The 19,597-nt window shown below is 35.9% G+C and overlaps 1 protein-coding gene across 6 annotated transcripts in view; it reads right to left on the bottom strand.

Moving 5' to 3' along the window:
- The window catches only part of DNAH12 (dynein axonemal heavy chain 12), a 224,768-nt gene that overhangs the window by 34,978 nt on the left and 170,193 nt on the right, over positions 1-19,597 (bottom strand). For all 6 annotated transcript variants that reach the window (XM_047691438.1, XM_047691441.1, XM_047691430.1 and 3 more), the window contains 5 exons: positions 15,861-16,075; positions 14,457-14,649; positions 13,071-13,263; positions 10,350-10,522; positions 5,311-5,451 (listed from right to left, as the gene is read on the bottom strand). In XM_047691438.1, the coding sequence (XP_047547394.1) occupies positions 5,311-5,451; positions 10,350-10,522; positions 13,071-13,263; positions 14,457-14,649; positions 15,861-16,075 (915 nt within the window). The remainder of the gene's footprint in view (positions 1-5,310; positions 5,452-10,349; positions 10,523-13,070; positions 13,264-14,456; positions 14,650-15,860; positions 16,076-19,597) is intronic.

Raw genomic sequence — 19,597 nt, 5'->3', positions numbered from 1 at the left:
ATATGACTCCAAATGCAAGGGAAACAAAAGCAAAAGTAAACAAATGGGACTGTATTAAACTAAAGAGTTTCTACACAGTGAAAGAAACCATCATCAAAGTGAAAAGACAACCTACTGAATGGAAGAAGATATTTATAAATCATATATCTGATAAGGATTTAATGTCCAGAATATATGAAGAACTCATATAACTTAACAACAAAAAGCAAAGAACTTGATTGAAAAATGGGCCTAGGATCTGAATGGACATTTTTCCAAAGAAGAAATACAAAAGGCCAACAGGCACATGAAAGGATGTTAAACATCACTAATTAGGGGTGCACGGATGGCTCAGTTGGTTAAGTGTCTGACTTGATTTTGGCTCAGGTCATGATCTCAGGGTACTGGGGTTGAGCCCTGCCTGTGCACTCAGTGTGGAGTCTGCTTGAGATGCTCTCTTCCTCTCCCTCTGCCCCTCCTCCTGCTCATGCATGCACTCTCTAAAGTAAACAGATAAAAGCTTTTTAAAAATCATTAAGTATTAGAGGAATGCAAAGTGCAAATCAAAACCACAATAAGATATCACTTTACCACTAGTTAGATTAGCTATAATAATAATAAAAAAAAAGACAAGAAATAAGTGTTTAAGAGGATGTGGAAAAAAGGGAACTCTTGTACCCTGTTGGTAGAATATAAATTGGTGTGGGCACTATGGAAAATAGTATAGAGAGTCCTCAAAAAGTTAAGAATAGAATTACAATATAATCCAGCTATTTCACTTCTGGTAGTTGTCAAAAGAATATGAAAACTCTCATTTGAAATGATGAATGCATCCCAATGTTCATAGCAGCATTATTTACAATAGCCAAGATATGGAAACAACCTAAATGTCAGTTGATGGATAAATGGATAAAGAAGATGTGGTCTATATGTAGGACAGAATACTGCTCAGACATAAAAAAGAATGAAATCTTTTCAATTGTGACAACAATTGTTAAGTGAGTTGTATTATGTTAAGTGAAATAAGTCAGAAGAAGAAAGACAAAAACAGTACCATTTCACTCATATGTGGAATCTAAAAATAAATAAGTAAGCAAAACAAAAACAAACTCATGGACACAAAGAACAGATTGGTGGTTACTAGAGGGAAGGGGGTTGTTAGCGGATGAAATGGGTGAAGAGGGGTCAAATGTATTGTGATGGATGGTAACTAAATTTAGGAAGTTATCACTTTGTAATAAATACAGATGTTGAATTATAATTTTGCACATCCAAAACTTATATAATGTTATACATCAGTTTTAACTCATAAAAAAATGAGAAACAAAAAAACAAAGAACAATGGTGAATAGAAAACAATGACACATATGGTAGATATTAATCCATCTATATCAACAATCACTTTAAACATCATTGGTTTCAATACATGAATTAAAAGACATAGTCTGTCAGAGTGGATACAAAACATGAGACCTAACTGTATCTTCTCTACAAACAAACAAACAAACAAACAAACAAAAACCAACCATTTTAACTAAGAAAACCGAGATAGATTAAAAGAAGAGGGATGGAGAAAGATATACTATGCAAACATTTATCAAAATAAAGCTGGAATAGCTATATTAACTCCAGAAATAGATGACTTCAGAACAAGGAAAACTATCAGGGATAAACAGAGCCATTAAATATGATAAAGGAGTCAATTCTCCCAAAAGACACAACAATTGTTAATGTACCTACCAAGAGAATGTAAAAATCTATGAGAGAAAACCTGACAGACAAGGAAAAATAGATTAATCCACTATTATAGTAATGGACAGATTAGGCAGCAGAAAATCAGTAGACATAGTTGAACAGCACCATGTAGCAACTGAATACAACTGACATCTACAGAATACAAAAAACGACATCAAAATACACATTCTTCTCAACTTCATATGGAACATTCACCAAGACAGAACACATTCTAGGCCATAAAACACACTTTAACAAATTTAAAAGAAGACTAATCATACAAAAGTATTCTCTCTGATTACAATAGAATTAAACCAGAAATCAGTAACAGAGAGCTAGCTGGAAAACCCCAAAATACTTGGCAACTGAGCAACACATTTCTTTTTTTTTTTTTTTTAAGATTTTATTTATTTATTTGACAGAGATCACAAGTAGGCAGAGAGAAAGGAGGTAGCAGTCGATCCCAGGACCCTGGGATGATGACCTGAGCCAAAGGCAGAGGCTTTAACCCACTGAGCCACCCAGGTGCCCCTGAACAACACATTTCTAAGTAATGTATGGGTCAAAGAAGTCTCAAGAGTAACAAACAGCACTGGGTGTTATATGCAAACAATGAGTCATGGAATACTACTTCAAAAAATAATGTACTATGTGGTGAATAACATAATATAATAAAAAATAAATTTAATTAAAACATTTAAATAAAATGAAAACACAACTTTCCAGATTTGGGGGAATGCAGCAAAAGTAATGCTCAGAGGAAAATTTATAACACTGAATGCATTTATTAGAGAAGAAGATAGATCTAAAATCAATCATCAAGGCTTCCACCTTAAGACACTAGAAAAAGATCAAATTAAAGCAAGCAGAAGTGAAGAAATGATAAGTAGAAGAAATTTATGAAATTAAAAAATTTATGAAATTAAAAAAATCAATATGGAAAAAAAATCAAGGAAATTGAAATCTGGGTCTTTGAAAAGATGAATAAAATTGATTAACCTCTAGTCAGGATAACTAAGGAAATAAAGAAAGAAGACAAAAATTACAAATATCAGAAATGAAAGAAGGGCCAACACTATTAATTCCATTGACATTAAAAAGATAATAAAGCAATATTATGAACTCTATGTCCTCAAATTTGATAACCTAGCTGAACTGGATCAATCCATTGGAAGACACAATCTGTCAAAATTCACACAAGAGGAAACATAATCTAAATAGACTTTGTGTTATTATACTTGTGCTGCCTTAACAAAATATGGTAGACTGGGTTGCATGAATAATGCAAATTTATTTTCTCAGAGTTCTGGAGGCTAAAAGTTTGGATCAAGGTTTTGGCTGATTTTGGTTTCTGATGAGACCTCTTTTCTGGGCTGGTAGACAGCTCCTTTCTCACTGTGTCCTCACATGGCCTTTCCTCCATGTGTATATGGAGAGAGAAAGCACTCTGTTAGCTCTTTTTTTTTTAAAGGACATTAATTCTATCAGATAAGGACCATACTTTTATGACCTTATTTAAAATGATTACTTCCTTACAGGTCTCATCTCTGTATACAGTCACACTGGAAGTTAGCGCATCAACACATGAATTTGGGGGGGGGGGACACAAATATGCAGTCCATAACTATATCTATTAAAGAAACTGAATTGATAATAACCTACCAAAACAGAAAGCACCACACTAAGATGGGTTCTGGAGAATTCTACCAAACTTACAAGAAGAAATTCTACCAATTCCTTACAATATCTTCTAGAAAATGGCAGAAGGAATACTTCCCCAAATCCAGTATTACCCTAATACCAAACTAGACAGAGATAGTATAAGAAAACAACAGACCAATATCTCTCAAGAACGTGGATACAAAAAAATCTCAACAAAATATTAGCAAACTGAATCAAACAATGTATAAAAAAGAATAACACACCACAACAAAGTGATATTTTTCCCCAGGTAGGTAAGGCTGTTTCAACATTCAAAAAATCAATGTAATCTAGTACATCAATAAACTAAAGAAGAAAAAAAAACACATGATCATATCAGTAGATGAAGAAAAGGCATTTGACAAAAACCAGTAACCGTTCATGATCAAAATTCTCAGCAAACTAAGTATAGAGACCAATGTCCTCAACTTGTTAAAGAACATTCACAAAAAAACCTATGGCTAACACCACACTTGAAAGTGAGAAACTAGAAACTTCCCACTAAGATCAAGAAAAAAACAAGGATGTTCCTTTACACCACTTGTCAACATCATACTGAAAGTTCTGGCTAGTGAATTAGAAAAATAAATAAAAAATGTAAAGATTGGAAAGAAAAAATTAAATTGCTTTTGTTTGTAGATGACTTAATTGCCTATGTATAAAATCCAAAAATCTGAAAGAATTGATTAAAAAAACTCTCCTAGAACTAATAGGCTATACTTATATAGCAAGGTTGCAGGATACAATGTCAACATACAAAATCAGTCACTTTCCTACATATCAATGACAAATAAGTGGAATTTGAAATTTAAAAACACAGAACCATTTGCACTGGCACCCCCAAAAGTGAAATACTTAGGTATAAATCTAACAAGTCATGTACTATATGAGATCTATATGAGAAAAACTACAAAAATGTGATGAAAAAAGTCAAAGATAATTAAATAAATGAAGAGATATTCCATGTTCATGGATAGGAAGAATCCATACTGTCAGGGTTTCAGTTCTTCCCAATTTGTTCTATAGATTTAATGCAATCTCATTCAAAATTCCAGCAAGTTATTTTGTGTATAATTAACAAACTGATTCTGATGTTTCTATGGAGGGGCAAAAGACCAAGAATAGGCAAAAGAATACTGAAGAAGAACACAACTGGAAAACTGACATTACTGGATGTCAAGACTTGTGATAAAGCTACAGTATTCAAGACAGTGTTGTGTTGGTTAAAAAAAAAAAAAGGCAAATAGATCAATGGAACAGAATTTTGTGGATTTTCTATAAAGTTCACTTTATATGAAGATGCAAAAGACTCACAATAGCCAACACAGTATTTAAGAAGGACAAAGTCAAGGACTGACACCACCTGACTTCAAGATTTACTATAAAGCTAATTGAGTCAATACTACAAAAGAATGAATACAGATCAGTGACACAGAATAAAGAACCCAGAAACACACCCATATAAACATAGCCACCTGATCTTTGGCAAAGAAGCAAAGGCAGTATAATGGATAGTCTTTTCAACAAATGGTACTGGAACAACTGGATATCTACATGCAAAAAAAAAAAAAAAGAATCTAGACAGAGATTTTTCACAAAAATTAACTCAAAATGGATCATAGACTTAAATATAAAATGCAAAACTGTAAAGTTTCTAGATTACATAGGAGAAAATCTAGATGACCTTAGATATGTCGATGATTTTTTTTTAGGTACAGCACCATAAGCCATGAAGGAAAGAACTGGTGATAATACTATTGTACAGAAATGTACAAATAAGATCACGATTTAAACAGAGCAAAAACCTGATATCCTTCTATGAGAAGGCATCCTCATCCATTAGTTTTCCCAGGCAATTTTTTTTTAAAACAAATAAAGAAAAATCAAGTAACTTACAGAAGAAGATTGGCACATAACAAAAAGGAAAACAGCAGCTTGTCCTTCTCAAATAGTGATCGGCATATATTACAATATAAGTTGTATGTGAAGTGGTCATTTAAATATCGTAGGCGCTTTTCCAAAATTTTGGATTTGTTACTGAAAGGTTGAAAAACAGGCAAATATATTGAGTCAATCAAAACTAAAAAGAATAAGTAACACATGAATTAACACATAAGTATCCATTTTTAAAAATACAAAACTACACACACCTACACATACACACACACACACACACACACACACACACATACACGAGTGCATATAAAACTGGTGAAATCTGGGGGTGCCTGGGTGATGAAGTCAGTTAAGCATCCAACTCCTGGTTTTGGCTAAGGTCCTGATCTCAGGGTTGCGGGACGGAGCCCTACAGAGGCTCTGCGCTCAGCACAGGGTCTGCTTGAGTTTCTCTCTGTCCCTCCCCATCTTCTCTTAATAAATAAATAAAATCTTTAAAAAAGAAAAAAAACCTGGTGAAACCTGGATAAGCTCTGTGGATTTCCTGGTTTTGATACTGTAGTACAATAATGCAAAACATCACCACTGTGGAAACTGAGTGAAGGGTACATGGGACCCCCCCTGTATATTCTGTTTGCACAACTTCTCATAAATTTATAGGTAAAAAATATGGCATAAATCTATGAGAAAATGAAATTGGGTTCACACCATCTATTTTCAAAATTCTAAACTTACTGTATTCCAAAATGACTGAAAACAATCAGTTAATTAAAAGATACCTATATTAAACAGCTATTATAGTGTGAGATTTATGTTGGGGGAAACGGTAATAGACCAAAAACTATGAAACATTTTTGTCCCAAAGAAACATAGAATCTAGATCAAGATGGACATATTTTTAAAAATATATGAAAAGTCAGAAAATATTTAGACAAAAGGTTACTTCTGGTTGTGGTTCTGGCTGACTGTTATTTTTCTTCTTTATACTCCTATATGTTTAAAATGTTATGTGTTTCTTTTTTTTTTTAGTTCAAATATTTTTCAGTAATACTGAAAGGAATGTAAGATGATACACCCATTCTGGGAAAGTTTGGCAGCTACTTTTAAAAAAATAAACAGGCAACTACCACATGACCCAGCAATTGCACTCTCAGGCATTTATCCCAGAAATGAAAACTTATGTTCACACAAAAACGTATACAGGCAAGTTTATAGTTTTATTCATAATAGCTAAAAACTGGAAATAACTCAGTAGTCTTATAATACATCAATATCATGAAATACTTCTCAGCAATAAAAAGGGACAAACTACTGACACACGTAACAACTTGGAAGAATCCCCAGAGAATTAAGTTGGGTGAAAAAAGCCAATCCTTTAAAGTTATGTGCCATATATGGGGCACTTGGGTGGCTTAGTCGGTTAAGACTCTTGATTTTGGCTCAGGTCATAATCTCAGAATCAAGCCTCCATGCTGGACTCTCCACTGAGCGGGGGAGTCTGCTTGAGATTCTTGCCCTTTACCCCTCCCCGCCCGCCCCCCTGCTCATGCTTGCTCACTTTCTAAAATAAATAAATTTGATTTAAAAAAAAAGTTTTGTGCTATATGATTTCATTCTTGAAATGATGAATTTACAGAAATGGAGACTGGATTAGTGGTTGTTGAAGGTTAAGTTGATGGTAGGGATGGGAAAGAAATGGGTATGGCTCTAAAGGGGCAGCATGGAATCCTCATGGTGATCCAAGTGTTCCCTGTCTTGACTGTATCAACATCAGTATCCTGGTTGTGATCTCGTACTATTGCATGGGTTTCCAAGATGTCATCATGGGGGAAACTGGGTAAAGAGTACACAGGATCACTGCACTATTTCTTTTTTTTTTAAATTAAGACTTTTATTTTTTTAAGTAATCTCTATCCAACATGAGGCTCAAACTCACAACACCAAATCAAGAGTTGTATGATCCACCGACTGAGCAAGCCAGGAACCCCCGACTGTATTATTTCTTATAACTGCATGTTAAGGGCACCTGGGTGGCTCGGGTGGTTAAACATCTGCCTTCAGCTCAGGTCGTGATCCCAGGGTCCCAGGATGGAGCCTCACATCCGGCTCCCTGCTCAGCAGGGAGTCTGCTTCTGCCTACCCCTTCCCTCGTGCTCGCTCTCTCCTGGTCTCTCTCTCAAATAAATAAATAAATAAATAAAATCTTTAAAAAATTACATGTGAATCTACATTTATCTGAATCTATATTTATCTCAAAATTAATTTTATTTTTTAATAAAGATTTATTTATTTATTTATTTGAGAGAGAGAGAGAGCGCGAGGGTGAGCAAGCATGAGAAGGGGGAGGGTCAGAGGGAGAAGCAGACTCCCTGCTGAGCAGGGAGCCCGATGCAGGACTATATCCAGGACTCGATCCCGGGACTCCAGGATCACGACCCGAGCTGAAGGCAGTTGCCTAACCAACTGAGCCACCCAGGTGCCCTCAAAATTAATTCAATTTTAAAATTTAGTTTAATTTTTAAAAAGAAATTTTCTGGCCTATGGAAAGGTTTGGAAAAATAGGAGATAGTGACACTTCTCTGAGTAGACCTTTTTGTACAGGATATACTTCTGGAATCATTAATGGCTTGTGTGCTCAAAAATATAATAAAATTAGGGCGCCTGAGTGGCTCAGTGGGTTAAGCCTCTGCCTTCAGCTCAGGTCATGATCCTGGAGTCCTGGGATTGAGCCCCGCATCGGGCTCTCTGCTCAGCAGGGAGCCTGCTTCCCCCCCTCTCTCTGCCTGCCTTTATGCCTACTTGTGATCTCTCTCTATCTCTCTGGCACATAAATAAATAAATAAAATCTTTAAGATATAGATATATATATACATATATATTTGTTTTTCTCTTCATCCTGGTTGATTTAATATATTAAAATAAATCAACCAGGATTTATTTATTTATTTATTTATATAATTATATATATTCAAGATATATATTAAATCAACCAGGATTTTTATATATATATATTATTAATACATATTAATAATATATATATATTAAATCAACCAGGATGAAGAGAAAACTAAAATGAAATACAAAAGAATCTCCAAACCAACAACAACTGAACCTAGCTGTATTGCACATGAATAATATCACCATAATGAAGGGAGAAAAAACTGATCAAGTAACTTTTTAATATATATTTTTACGTCTCAAAACAAAAAGACTGTGATTTTCCGTGTGTACATAGGCATTTAATTCTCTTCAGTACACTCAATAATCACTGGATTTCCTGATCACTACATCATATAGCAAATCTATGTTTAATATTTTCAGGAAATCCCAAAATATTTCCAAAGTGGCAATCCTGTAAAATCCAGGATTTTACAATCCTGCCGGCAGTGTATGAGGGTTCTGAGGACTCTACGTCCTTACTGACACTTGTTGGTGACATTTATGTCAATTCCTCAGCTTGAAGGGGGAGTCTGCTTGAGATTCTTGCCCTTGTGTAGACTGTCTCCTCCATTGTGTGGACTGTGTAAATTCAAATTCCAAATCCCAAATGGGAGAGCTCAGATATTTCAATTACTCAGGAGAGACTGTCCTACTAAGAGCTCATGTAGATTGTACATGGTAGGCTCAAATCATACTTTTATTCTACTTGACAAATAAGCAGATACTAAGTATCAGATAGTGTGATAAACACTTCACAGATATTAAATTCTCATAACAATTCTAAAAGGTAGATACTATTATTATCTCTATTTTATAGATAAGGGAAATTGAGGCAATTACAGAAAGGTTAGCTGACTTGCCTGTAGCAATGTAGTTAGTATGTGTTGAACTGAGACTTAACCTCTTGCTCTAGTCTGACTCCAAAATCTGTGTACATTTATTAACTGATTAAAGAGAAAATATCTAGTAATTAGAAATGTGGACTGAAGCTTTTTAAAAAAATATTACTTTTTTTAAAAAAAGATTTTATTTATTTCAGATTTTATTTATTTGTTTGGGAGAGAGAGCACACATGCACAAGAGAACAAGAGCCTGGGGAGCGGCAGAAGGAAAGGGAGAAGCGTCTCCGCACTGAGCAGGGAGCCCGAACACAGGGTTCAATCCCAGGACCCTGGAATCATGACCTGAGCTGAAGCCAGACACTTAATGGAATGAGCCACCCAGGCTTCTCTTAAGATTTTATTTTATTTATTTATTTTTTAAAGATTTTATTTATTTATTTGACAGAGAGAAATCACAAGTAAGCAGAGAGGCAGGCAGAGAGAGAGGAGGAAGCAGGCTCCCTGCTGAGCAGAAAGCCCGATGTGGGGCTCAAACCCAGGACCTGGGATCATGACCTGAGCCAAAGGCAGTGGCTTAACCCACTGAGCCACCCTGGCGCCCCTAAGATTTTATTTTTAAGTAATCTCTACACCCAGTGTGGGGCTCAAACTCACAACCCTGAGACCAAGAGTTGCATGTTATACTGACTGAGCCAATGAGGCACCGTGGGACTGAAGCTTTTTAGAGGTCTCAAGGGTGGAGAACAGTATTGGAGTTGCCAGCATGGATAAGTCAAGTGCCATATTAAAATATTTAAAGGAGGTGGGGGAAGGACTAAAGCTAATCCTTCTATGCCTATATCTTGGGTAGGGGTGAAACAAAACTTAGAATAAAAGGGGGCTTTCTTTTTCCCTTTCTTTCAACTCTTCCATATTTAAATTTTTTTTTGTTTGTTTGTTTGTTTTTAGAGAGAGAGAGAACACGAACAGGAGAGGGAACAGGAGAAGGAGAGAGAGAGAATCTCAAGCAGACTCCAAACTGAATTCGGAGTCCCACATGAGGCCCAATCTCACCACCTTGAGATCACCACCTGACACAACACTAAGAGTCAGATGCCTAACTGACTGTACCACCCAGATGCCCTTCAACCTTTCCATGTTTTTAAATCTTCTATAATGAATACATACTACATAATAAGGAAAAAGTTATGTATTTTTTATGGAAAGGATGGTGAAAGTCCAACCTAAGGAGGATGAATGAAGCTAGGGAATGTTTACCTGTCATGAATAGAGTTGATATAAAGGTTGACAAACCAGGTGAGAGAGTATTGGTACATGGGATCAATGTTAGCCAGGTCTGCAATGCTGAAGAATAAGACTGATGAATGTTTAGCAATAGCTCTGTAGCCTTCTCGAGACTCCGCTATTTTGAGTTCCGTTTTTTCTGCAATCTAGAAGAGAAAAATCCAGATAAATAGAAAATGTTTTTTAATTATGTATTTTTCATATAATAAATTTTATATTTAAGACAATAACCCCAAACTCAATGACAAAATTATAGAGGCATAGTTTATAAGAAAATGCTTTATTATGTTAAAAGTTGGATAGAAAGAAAGGGAAAGGAAGTAAAGAACTAGGGAGGGAGAGAAGGTTGAAGAAGACAGGGAAGAGAACAATGGATGAAAAATAGTTTAAAGTTGTGTTTTTTGTTTCAGAAATACCAGAACTGTCAATCTTTGCTTATTCTTTGTCTGAATCTGACATGTGTCTACTAATGTCACTCACCTTATTTTAATAGGTCAGAGAGAGGGAGAAAGAGAGCATGTGTACACGTGTTTATGATGTCAACACGCACACCAGAACCCAGATCAAAGTCTGGCAAAGTAGATATTCAGAAATAGTTCTTAGCTGATAGGGTAAGACATGAAGAGTACCTTTTTATTTTATTTATTTATTTTTTTAATAATTTTTTTTTTTAGATTTTATTTATTTGACAGAGAGAGAGATCACAAGTAGGCAGAAAGGTAGGAGAGAGAGAGGAGGAGCAGGCTCTCCGCTGAGCAGAGAGCCCAATGTGGGGCTCGATCCCAGGACCCTGAGATCATGACCTGAGTGAAGGCAGAGGCTTAACCCACTGAGCCACCCAGGTGCCCCGAAGAGTACCTTTTTAAACTAGCTTCTCATATGTTTAACTTTTCTGGATATAATATGGGTGTTAGCTAATATTCAACCCCAAAAGAAAAAAAATTCTCCAAGATAACAGCTTTCCAATTGACAACTTGATCTGATAGATTGCTATTCTATAGGAAAATGTGTAGAGGATTTATCCACCATTTCTCCTTCTTTGGACACGCTATGCAGACACTGCTGAATGAGTGTACCCATGTATCATGTTTATACTGAATGATCCTGTTTGTAGCTGAGTCAGTCAGGAGGTGGAGATAGAACTGGACCCAAGACAAACTAAATCAATTTTTCTCCCAAGGAATTAGAACTTTAAGACCTCAGAAACTGAAGTCAAGTGGTACTGGGCATTCCTGCTAGTAAAAAATGGAACCAAATTTGGTTTCTACCTTCAAGACGAATGTATGAAGGAACAGATACAATGGTTTTACAGGAGACACTAGGCTTTTTATGGAGCAGAGAGGTACAGATGAGGACTACTCAATCTAGAGAGGGACAAAGAGCATAGAAACATTCCAATTATTCTTGAGGCCTGTATATACTTCCATAATTGGAAAAATAAAATGCTCCTTGCATTTTTTTCAGTCTAGTTGACTCACAATGATACATTAGTTTCAGGCGTACAACATAGTGATTGGATAAGTTTATGCTATGTTCATCACAAGTGTAGCTACCATCTGTCAGTATAGGGCACCATTATAATATCATTGACTATATTCCTTATGTTGCCCTTCTATTTTTCTAATTTGAGCTAATTTGAATAGGCTTCTGTTCCTTGCAAACAAACTTTCCCTAAAATTATACTGGAAGCAGGGACGCCTGGGTGGCTCAGTTGGTTAAGCAACTGCCTTCAGCTCAGGTCATGATCCCGGCGCCCTGGGATCGAGTCCCACATTGGGCTCCTTGCTCAGCGGGGAGCCTGCTTCTCCCTCACCCTCTGCCTGCCATTCTGTCTGCCTGTGCTCATTCTCTCTCTCTCTGACAAATAAATAAAATCTTAAAAAAAAAAATTATACTGGAAGCAAACTGAAAAAGAATCAAAATGTTGACAATTAACAAGTCAGGAAATGACAGATATTGGTAAGGATATGGAGAAAGGGGCACCCTCTTACACTATTGGTGGGAATGCAAGCTGGTGCAGCCACTCTGGAAAACAGTATGGAGGTTCCTCAGGATGTTAAAAACAGAGCTACCCTACAACCCAGCAACTGCACTACTGGGTTGTTTACCCCAAATATGCAGATGTAGTGAAAAGAAGGAGCACATGCACCCCAATGTTCATAGCAGCAACATCCACAATAGCCAAACTACAAGAAGCCGAGATGCCCTTCAACACATGAATGGAATAAAGAAGATGTCATTTATATATACAATGGAATATTACTCAGCTATCAGAAAGGATGAATATCTACCACTTACATCAACATGGATGGAACTGGAGGGTATTATGCTAAGTGAAATAAGTTAATCAGAGAAATGCAATTATCAAATGGTTACACTCATATATGCAACATAAGAAATAGTGCAGAGGACAACAGGGATTGGTGGGGTAACTGAATGGGAAGAAATCAGAGAGGAAGACAAACCGTATGAGACTCTGGACTCCAGGAAACAAACAGGGTTGCAGAAAGGGAGGTGGGTACGGGGACAGTGTAACTGGGTGATGGACATTATGGAGGGCACATGATGTGATGAGCACTGGGTGTTATGCTGAACTGATGAATCACTGAACATTATATCAAAAACCAATGATAATTGGCTAATTGAATTTAAATAAAAACATTTAAAAAAAATGTTGCTAGGATTTCTTTTCACCTGCTGTTTCTTTGTTATTTCATTGGACATCATTTTGGCGGAGTCTAAGACTTTAATTGCACTTTCATCTTCTAAAATGTTCCCTTCTGAAGATGATAGTGTTTCTAAAATTTTTTTTTCTATATCTTTTAGCTGCTTCTTATTAGCTGCAGACTGAAGAATAAGGGCATTTCGTTCCTCTTCTAATTCTGGTCTAAAATGATAGAAACATTTAATCTAAATTTATAGTACTTTATTTAAATTCATATCTAAATACTAGATATCACAATCATTTAAATAGCTTTGAAGATATGTAACACAAACTTTATCCTAAGGAAAAAAGTTAATTCCATACAAATGATAATTTGAGAAATCTGAGGGAAAAAATGATCACTAATTGTATATATGTAAAATGTGGCAAAAACATGTACCACAGTAACTCTGAGAATGTATTAAGTTTATCCATATGGCGGAGATGGTTATGTGAGGATAGGAACTGGAGAAGAAACACAATAGTCAACTTCTTATTTACTCCTTGGCTTTGTCAACATGATGACTTATCATACAATTGTCTCTCAAGTAAAAGATAAAACTGGCACTTAACAACTTCACAAAGATAGTATAAAACTTCAAAATAACATAATTTAGCATGTTATAGAATTTGTTAGGACATGGTGTGTCTTGGATGCTATGCAAGTAGGATTCATATATTGGAAGTAACAAAATTAATGATTGTGTAATTTCACTTATAATTTGATTTCATGTAATAGACTGCTTGATGTTATGTCAAGCTCCAAGGGGAATCAGAGATTTCCTTCAGGAAGTAATTCTTTACTAGTAGCTGTATCAGGTTATCTTAATATCTTTTCTTTTTTTAAAAAAATAACACATGTTAGTCATAGAAAAATACTAAAGAGTGAAAAAATAATAAAAATTACCCATGATTCTCCTGGGTGAACTTTTTTGGCTCAAACAATCAGATACAAGTCACAAGTCATGATATGTCACCTGAATCCTACTACCCATACTAAGAGTCCAGTATAGCATGGTTGACTTATAACTTACTTATAGAATGGCAATTTTCCCTTTTGAAAGAGAGAGGGTGTGCACATGAGCAGAGGGGAAGGGCAGTGGGAGAGGGAGACAGAGAATCTGAAGCAGACTCCACACTCAGGACGGAGTCTGAAGTGGGGCTTGATCTCATGACCCAAGCCAAAATCAAGAGTCAGGTGCTTAACCAACTGAGCCACCCAGGCACCCCAAGGATGGCTATTTTAAAGGACTATATACTTATAATAACAAAATGTAAAATTTGATAAGGTTTTGAAATAATCACATAACAAAAGTATTAATGGCCTATAAATATTCCTCTCTAGACCATCTGGAAGCATATAAGAAAATACATACCTCTCCTTTGCAACAACAATACCTAGTAACTGATCTTCAAGTCCTTCTGGAGTTATCATGAAATTGAGTAAAGACACCTTTGTAGCCAGTTCTGGCATATAGTGTGGATTTCTCAGTTTTGTGGTGATATAAAACTTGAAATCAAAGGAGTATTCAATAACGACCTCACCAAGTCTGATGCAATCAATGCCACCTATATTTCAGAAAACAAATGCACGGTAAGTAAGCCAAAGTTGTATAGCCCCTCCCTCTGTTAAGGCTGTTCCTAGGTTACAAGTAAAGGGTCCTAAAGTAATTTAAAATAGAATAGAGAGATGACAAAGTCATAGAGGCAAGTAAGCAATTATACACCAGGCTCATTCATTCTGGGATGGCATAAGACATTTTCTCTGGTTATGGAGCCTTCCAAATTAAGATACCTTTTTATCTTATCTCCTCTATCAATTCTCAATCATGATTCCAAGATTATTTATATACGACTGAAACTCTTAAAAGTACTAGAATTTGTTATGGAAAAAGCCTGAATGTCCATCAACTGATGAATGGATAAAGATGTGGCATATACATACAATGGAATACTACTCAACCCTCAAAAAGAATGACATCTTACCATTCGCAATGATGTGAATGGAGCTAGAGTGTATTATGCTAAGCAAATTAAGTCAGTCAGAAAGACAAATAACATGTTTTCACTCATACATAGAACTTAAGAAACAAAACTGATGAACATAGGGGAAGGGGAAAAAAGAGAGGGAGGCAAACCATAAGAGACTCTTAATTATAGAGAACAAAATGAGGGTCACTGGAGGGAAGGTGGGCCAAGGATGGGCTAAAGAGTGGTGGGTATTAAGGAGGGTACTTCTTATATATAACCCCCAGTGTTCATTACACGTGATGGATCACTAAATTCTACTCCTGAACCCAATATTACACTATATGGTAATGAACTAGAATTTAAATAAAAAACAAAAGCCGAGCAAAGAAAAAAGAAGTACTAGAGTATGGCACAGATAACATTTTTATAAGCAGAAGACTTAAGGTGGGTAATGTTTACTTAGAGTCAACTCTAGTCACATTAACCATTACTATTCATAATAATGGACTTTGTGACTCCATGGTCACAAGACAAAGAGATTTCAGGCTGGCCTCAACTTCTTTATGTTCTCTACTGAGTAACAGTCTAGATAACAGTGGTTAACATAATAAACAGAGAGCAAGATATTTATTTTATGATTATCTGACCAAAATTCTTTCCTGATACTTATTCTAAATTTCTTTTCACATATAATAATGACACAGAAGTTCTGAGTTATTAATATTGTACTTAAATTTATGTAGTGACTTTCTTGCCTCAAAGACCATTGAACCATCTTCCAGTTCTAGCAACTATTAATTAACTTGTACCTTGTTTAAAAGTTTGTCTAAGTAGTAAAGGCTCCAAAGAGGGGTCCAGTTCTTCGCCAACATTTTCTAATAGAAGTGGAGTTCCGAACTGAATACAGTTTTCCAATGTTCTTATATAGTCTGAATCGGATAGCTTAATAACACTAAGCTGATTTTCTCTTTCAGAGTTTTTGATCCACTTATTGGCTTGACCCTGTGGGTCAATCATTAAAGGCCTAGAATATAATAAGAGACATTCTGAGAGGAATACTTAGATGTTAATTTTTTAAATTATGTAATTTAAATAACAAACACCATCAATCTCTACAAAAGCAAAGTGTTTCACATACATTATCAGGATTAATCTTCACAAGAGTCCTTTGAGAGAAAAGTTAAAAGGAGTTTTATTGTCATTCATTTATTCATTTTTAAGATTTTTGTTTATTTATTTGACACAGAGAGAGAGAGTACAAGCAGGGGGAGCAGGAGGCAATGGAAGAAGTAGGTTCCCCCTCAGCAGGGAGGCTGATGCAGGCTCCATCCCAGTACCCTGGATTCATGACCTGAATTGAAGGTAGATGCTTAACCACCTGAGCCACTCAGAGGCCCCAGTCATTTATCTTTGTAATGAGGAAATTCAGTCTCAGGGAGTACTTTGTCCAAGGTTCCAAAACTAGTTCCATGTCAGAAGTATAATCTTGTGAACCTCTAAGCTGTGCTCTTTCCAATATAATGCACGATCTTCATGGTAATTTTAATAAATGACATCTATTAACATAAGAATAAAGCTATTTATTTGATAAAAATTTAAAATAAGAGATCCACCAGCCTCTAATAGATTTCCTCAGGTTTGAGTAGAACCATAAACTAATTTCCAAATTTTTTTTTTTTAAAGATTTTATTTATTTGACAGAGATCACAAGTAGACGGAGAGGCAGGCAGAGAGAGAGAGAGAGGGAAGCAGGCTTCTTGCCGAGCAGAGAGCCCGATGTGGGACTCGATCCCAGGACCCTGAGATCATGACCTGAGCCGAAGGCAGCGGCCTAACCCACTGAGCCACCCAGGTGCCCAATTTCCAAATTTTGTCTGGTATATATTTGAGATCTATTTAATAAATTTTTCTATGTAATTACGGTAAAGGCTTTCTGTTCAAGAACAAATAATTCATGGTTGAAGATATCAAACATATGACCTGCTTTCCTCTTCCTCAGTGATGATACTAACTGTCCTAGGTTCCTTTTATATTCAGTACAGTGCATTAAATCATCTTTAAAAAATGTTAGTACAGAAAGGGGAGTTTTTGTCTCAAGTTGTTTTGGCTTTCTCAGACATTGTCTTTCTGTTTCAACTTCTAGGGATAAAATCCCATTTTCCTTTGTCCAAAAACAAAAAACAAAACACAAAACCTCTTTAAAAATTTTCCTTTCTTTTCCAAAGACAAAACAATTAGCATTTTTCACAGAGCCAGAACAAATAACCCTAAAATTTGTATGAAACCAATACCCCAAAGAGCCAAAGCAATCTTAAAAAAGGAAAGCGAAGTGGGAGGCACCACAGTTCTGGACTTCGAGTTATATTTGTGGGAGGCCGCAATAAGGCTTGAGACGAGGACCAAACCAGGCCCTGACTTGTGCCTCCTTTAAAGTCCAAATAACCTAACAAAAGGTTTAGGACAGGAAAAGTTGAGTAGCACTGAGAAAGGGTCTGTGCTATGTGTTGTGCGCTCGCCTACATGACTTCCCACACTCTTGCTAAACAAATGAGAACAATTCGGTTGGGGTCATAAGTTCATGGCTGGTCCGTGCTGCCCTCGTACAGCCCATAAATTACTTTCAGGTCTGCTGTATCAATACAGAACAATTGTACTGGCATCAGCCATTTGGCATCACGAGGTCTGCTTATAGTTAAATGTGAAACTTATTATGGGAACTCGTGGTTGTTTAACTAGACACAGATGTACTGCTTCTCCTATTGTAGTATCACTATATATATGGCCTTAATACTTTGAATAAACTTAGCACTGTTGGACATCCTCCTCAATGCTCCTCCTGCCCCCATCTCTCTGCTTCTCAAGTTCTTTTCTTCATCCTCTTACCCTCACGTTCCTGGTCAATTTGTCGTGCCGGCTGCAACATATATTATAGCTGTAGTAATGAAGACAGTATAGCACTGGCACAAAAGCAGAAACATAGATCCATGGAACAGAATAGAAAACCTACAAATGAATCCACAGCCATATAGTCAACTAATCTTTGACAAAGCAGAAAAGAATGGAGAAAAGATGGTCTCTTCAACAAATGGTGTTGGGAAAACTGGACAGCAACATGGAAAAGAATGAAACTGGACTACTTTCTTACACATTACAAAAAATAAATTCAAAATGGAGGAAAGACCTAAACATGAGACAGGAAACCATCCAAATCCTAGAGGAGAACACAAGCAGTAACCTCTTTGACATCGGCTGTCACAACTTCTTACTAGATAGGTCTCCTAAAACAAGGGAAACAAAAGCAAAAATAAACTACTGGGACTTCATCAAGATAAAAACCTCTGTACAGTGAAGGAAACAATCAACAAAATTAAAAGGTAACCTTTAGAATGGGAGAAGATATTTGCAAATGACAGATCAGATAAAGGGCTAGTATCTAAAATATATAAAGAATTTATAAGACTCAATGCCCCCCAAAACATGGGTAGAAGACATGATTAGACATACATGTCTTTGGAAAAAATGCTCACCATCACTTATCATCAGGGAAATACAAATCAAAATGATGATGATATACTACCTCACACTAGTCAAAATGGCTAAATTTAACAACACAGGAAACAACAATTTTTGGTGAGGATGCAGAGAAAGAGGAATCCTCTTAACTGCTGGTGCGAATGCCAACTTGTGCAGCCATTGTGGAAAACAGTATGGAGATTCCTCAAAAGTTAAAAATAGAACTACCCTATATTCCAGCAGTAGCACTACTAGGTATTTATGCAAAGGATACAAAAATAGTGGTTTGAAGGGATCCATGCATCCTGATGTTTTTATCAGCATTATCAAAGACAGCCAAATATGGAAAGAGCCCAAATGTCGATCATCTAATGAATGGATAAAAAAGATGAAATATTTATACACAATGGAGTATTATTCAGTTATAAAAAGGAATGAAATGGTGCTGGAGAGTACTATGCTAAGGGAAATAAGTCAGAGAAATGGAGGGGAGGTAGGGGGGATGGGTTAAATAGGTGATGGAAATTAAGGAGAGCACTTGTGATCAACACCAGGTGATATATGGAAGTGATGAATCACTAAATTCCATACCTGAAACTAATATTACACTCTATATTAACTAACTGGAACTTAGATAAAAATTTGGAAAAGAAAAAAGAAAAACAATTCAATTAGTAGCTGACTGGTTGCTTTCTTTCCCAACTCAAATTATACTGAAATCCTATTAAAAATACAAGAAAGTCCAGATACTAGTTAAAATTTACTTTTGCTATCACAGCAAACAGTGGGAAAGTGTTCTGGAAATGAGAAAGTTACTTTGCATACAGCTGCTTAAAAACTGACTAGATGAGATGCTTTTAGTACCTTTCAAGGCCCTGTTTAAATCTACTGGTTTCTTCCTTATATATCCTTGTTACTGGAAAAATATAGTATTGTCTATACCCTTGCAAAGAGTAGCAATTTTTGTAAATTAACATTTAATGCTAATCAATATTCTCAGTAATGCATAAATTAATGTCCTGCGTAATACAAT

The sequence above is a fragment of the Lutra lutra genome, chromosome 1, assembly GCF_902655055.1.
Source record: "Lutra lutra chromosome 1, mLutLut1.2, whole genome shotgun sequence".
In the NCBI taxonomy this organism is placed as follows: domain Eukaryota; kingdom Metazoa; phylum Chordata; class Mammalia; order Carnivora; family Mustelidae; genus Lutra; species Lutra lutra.
Note: the sequence above shows the minus strand (reverse complement) of the source record. Positions and strands in the feature narration are given on the sequence as shown.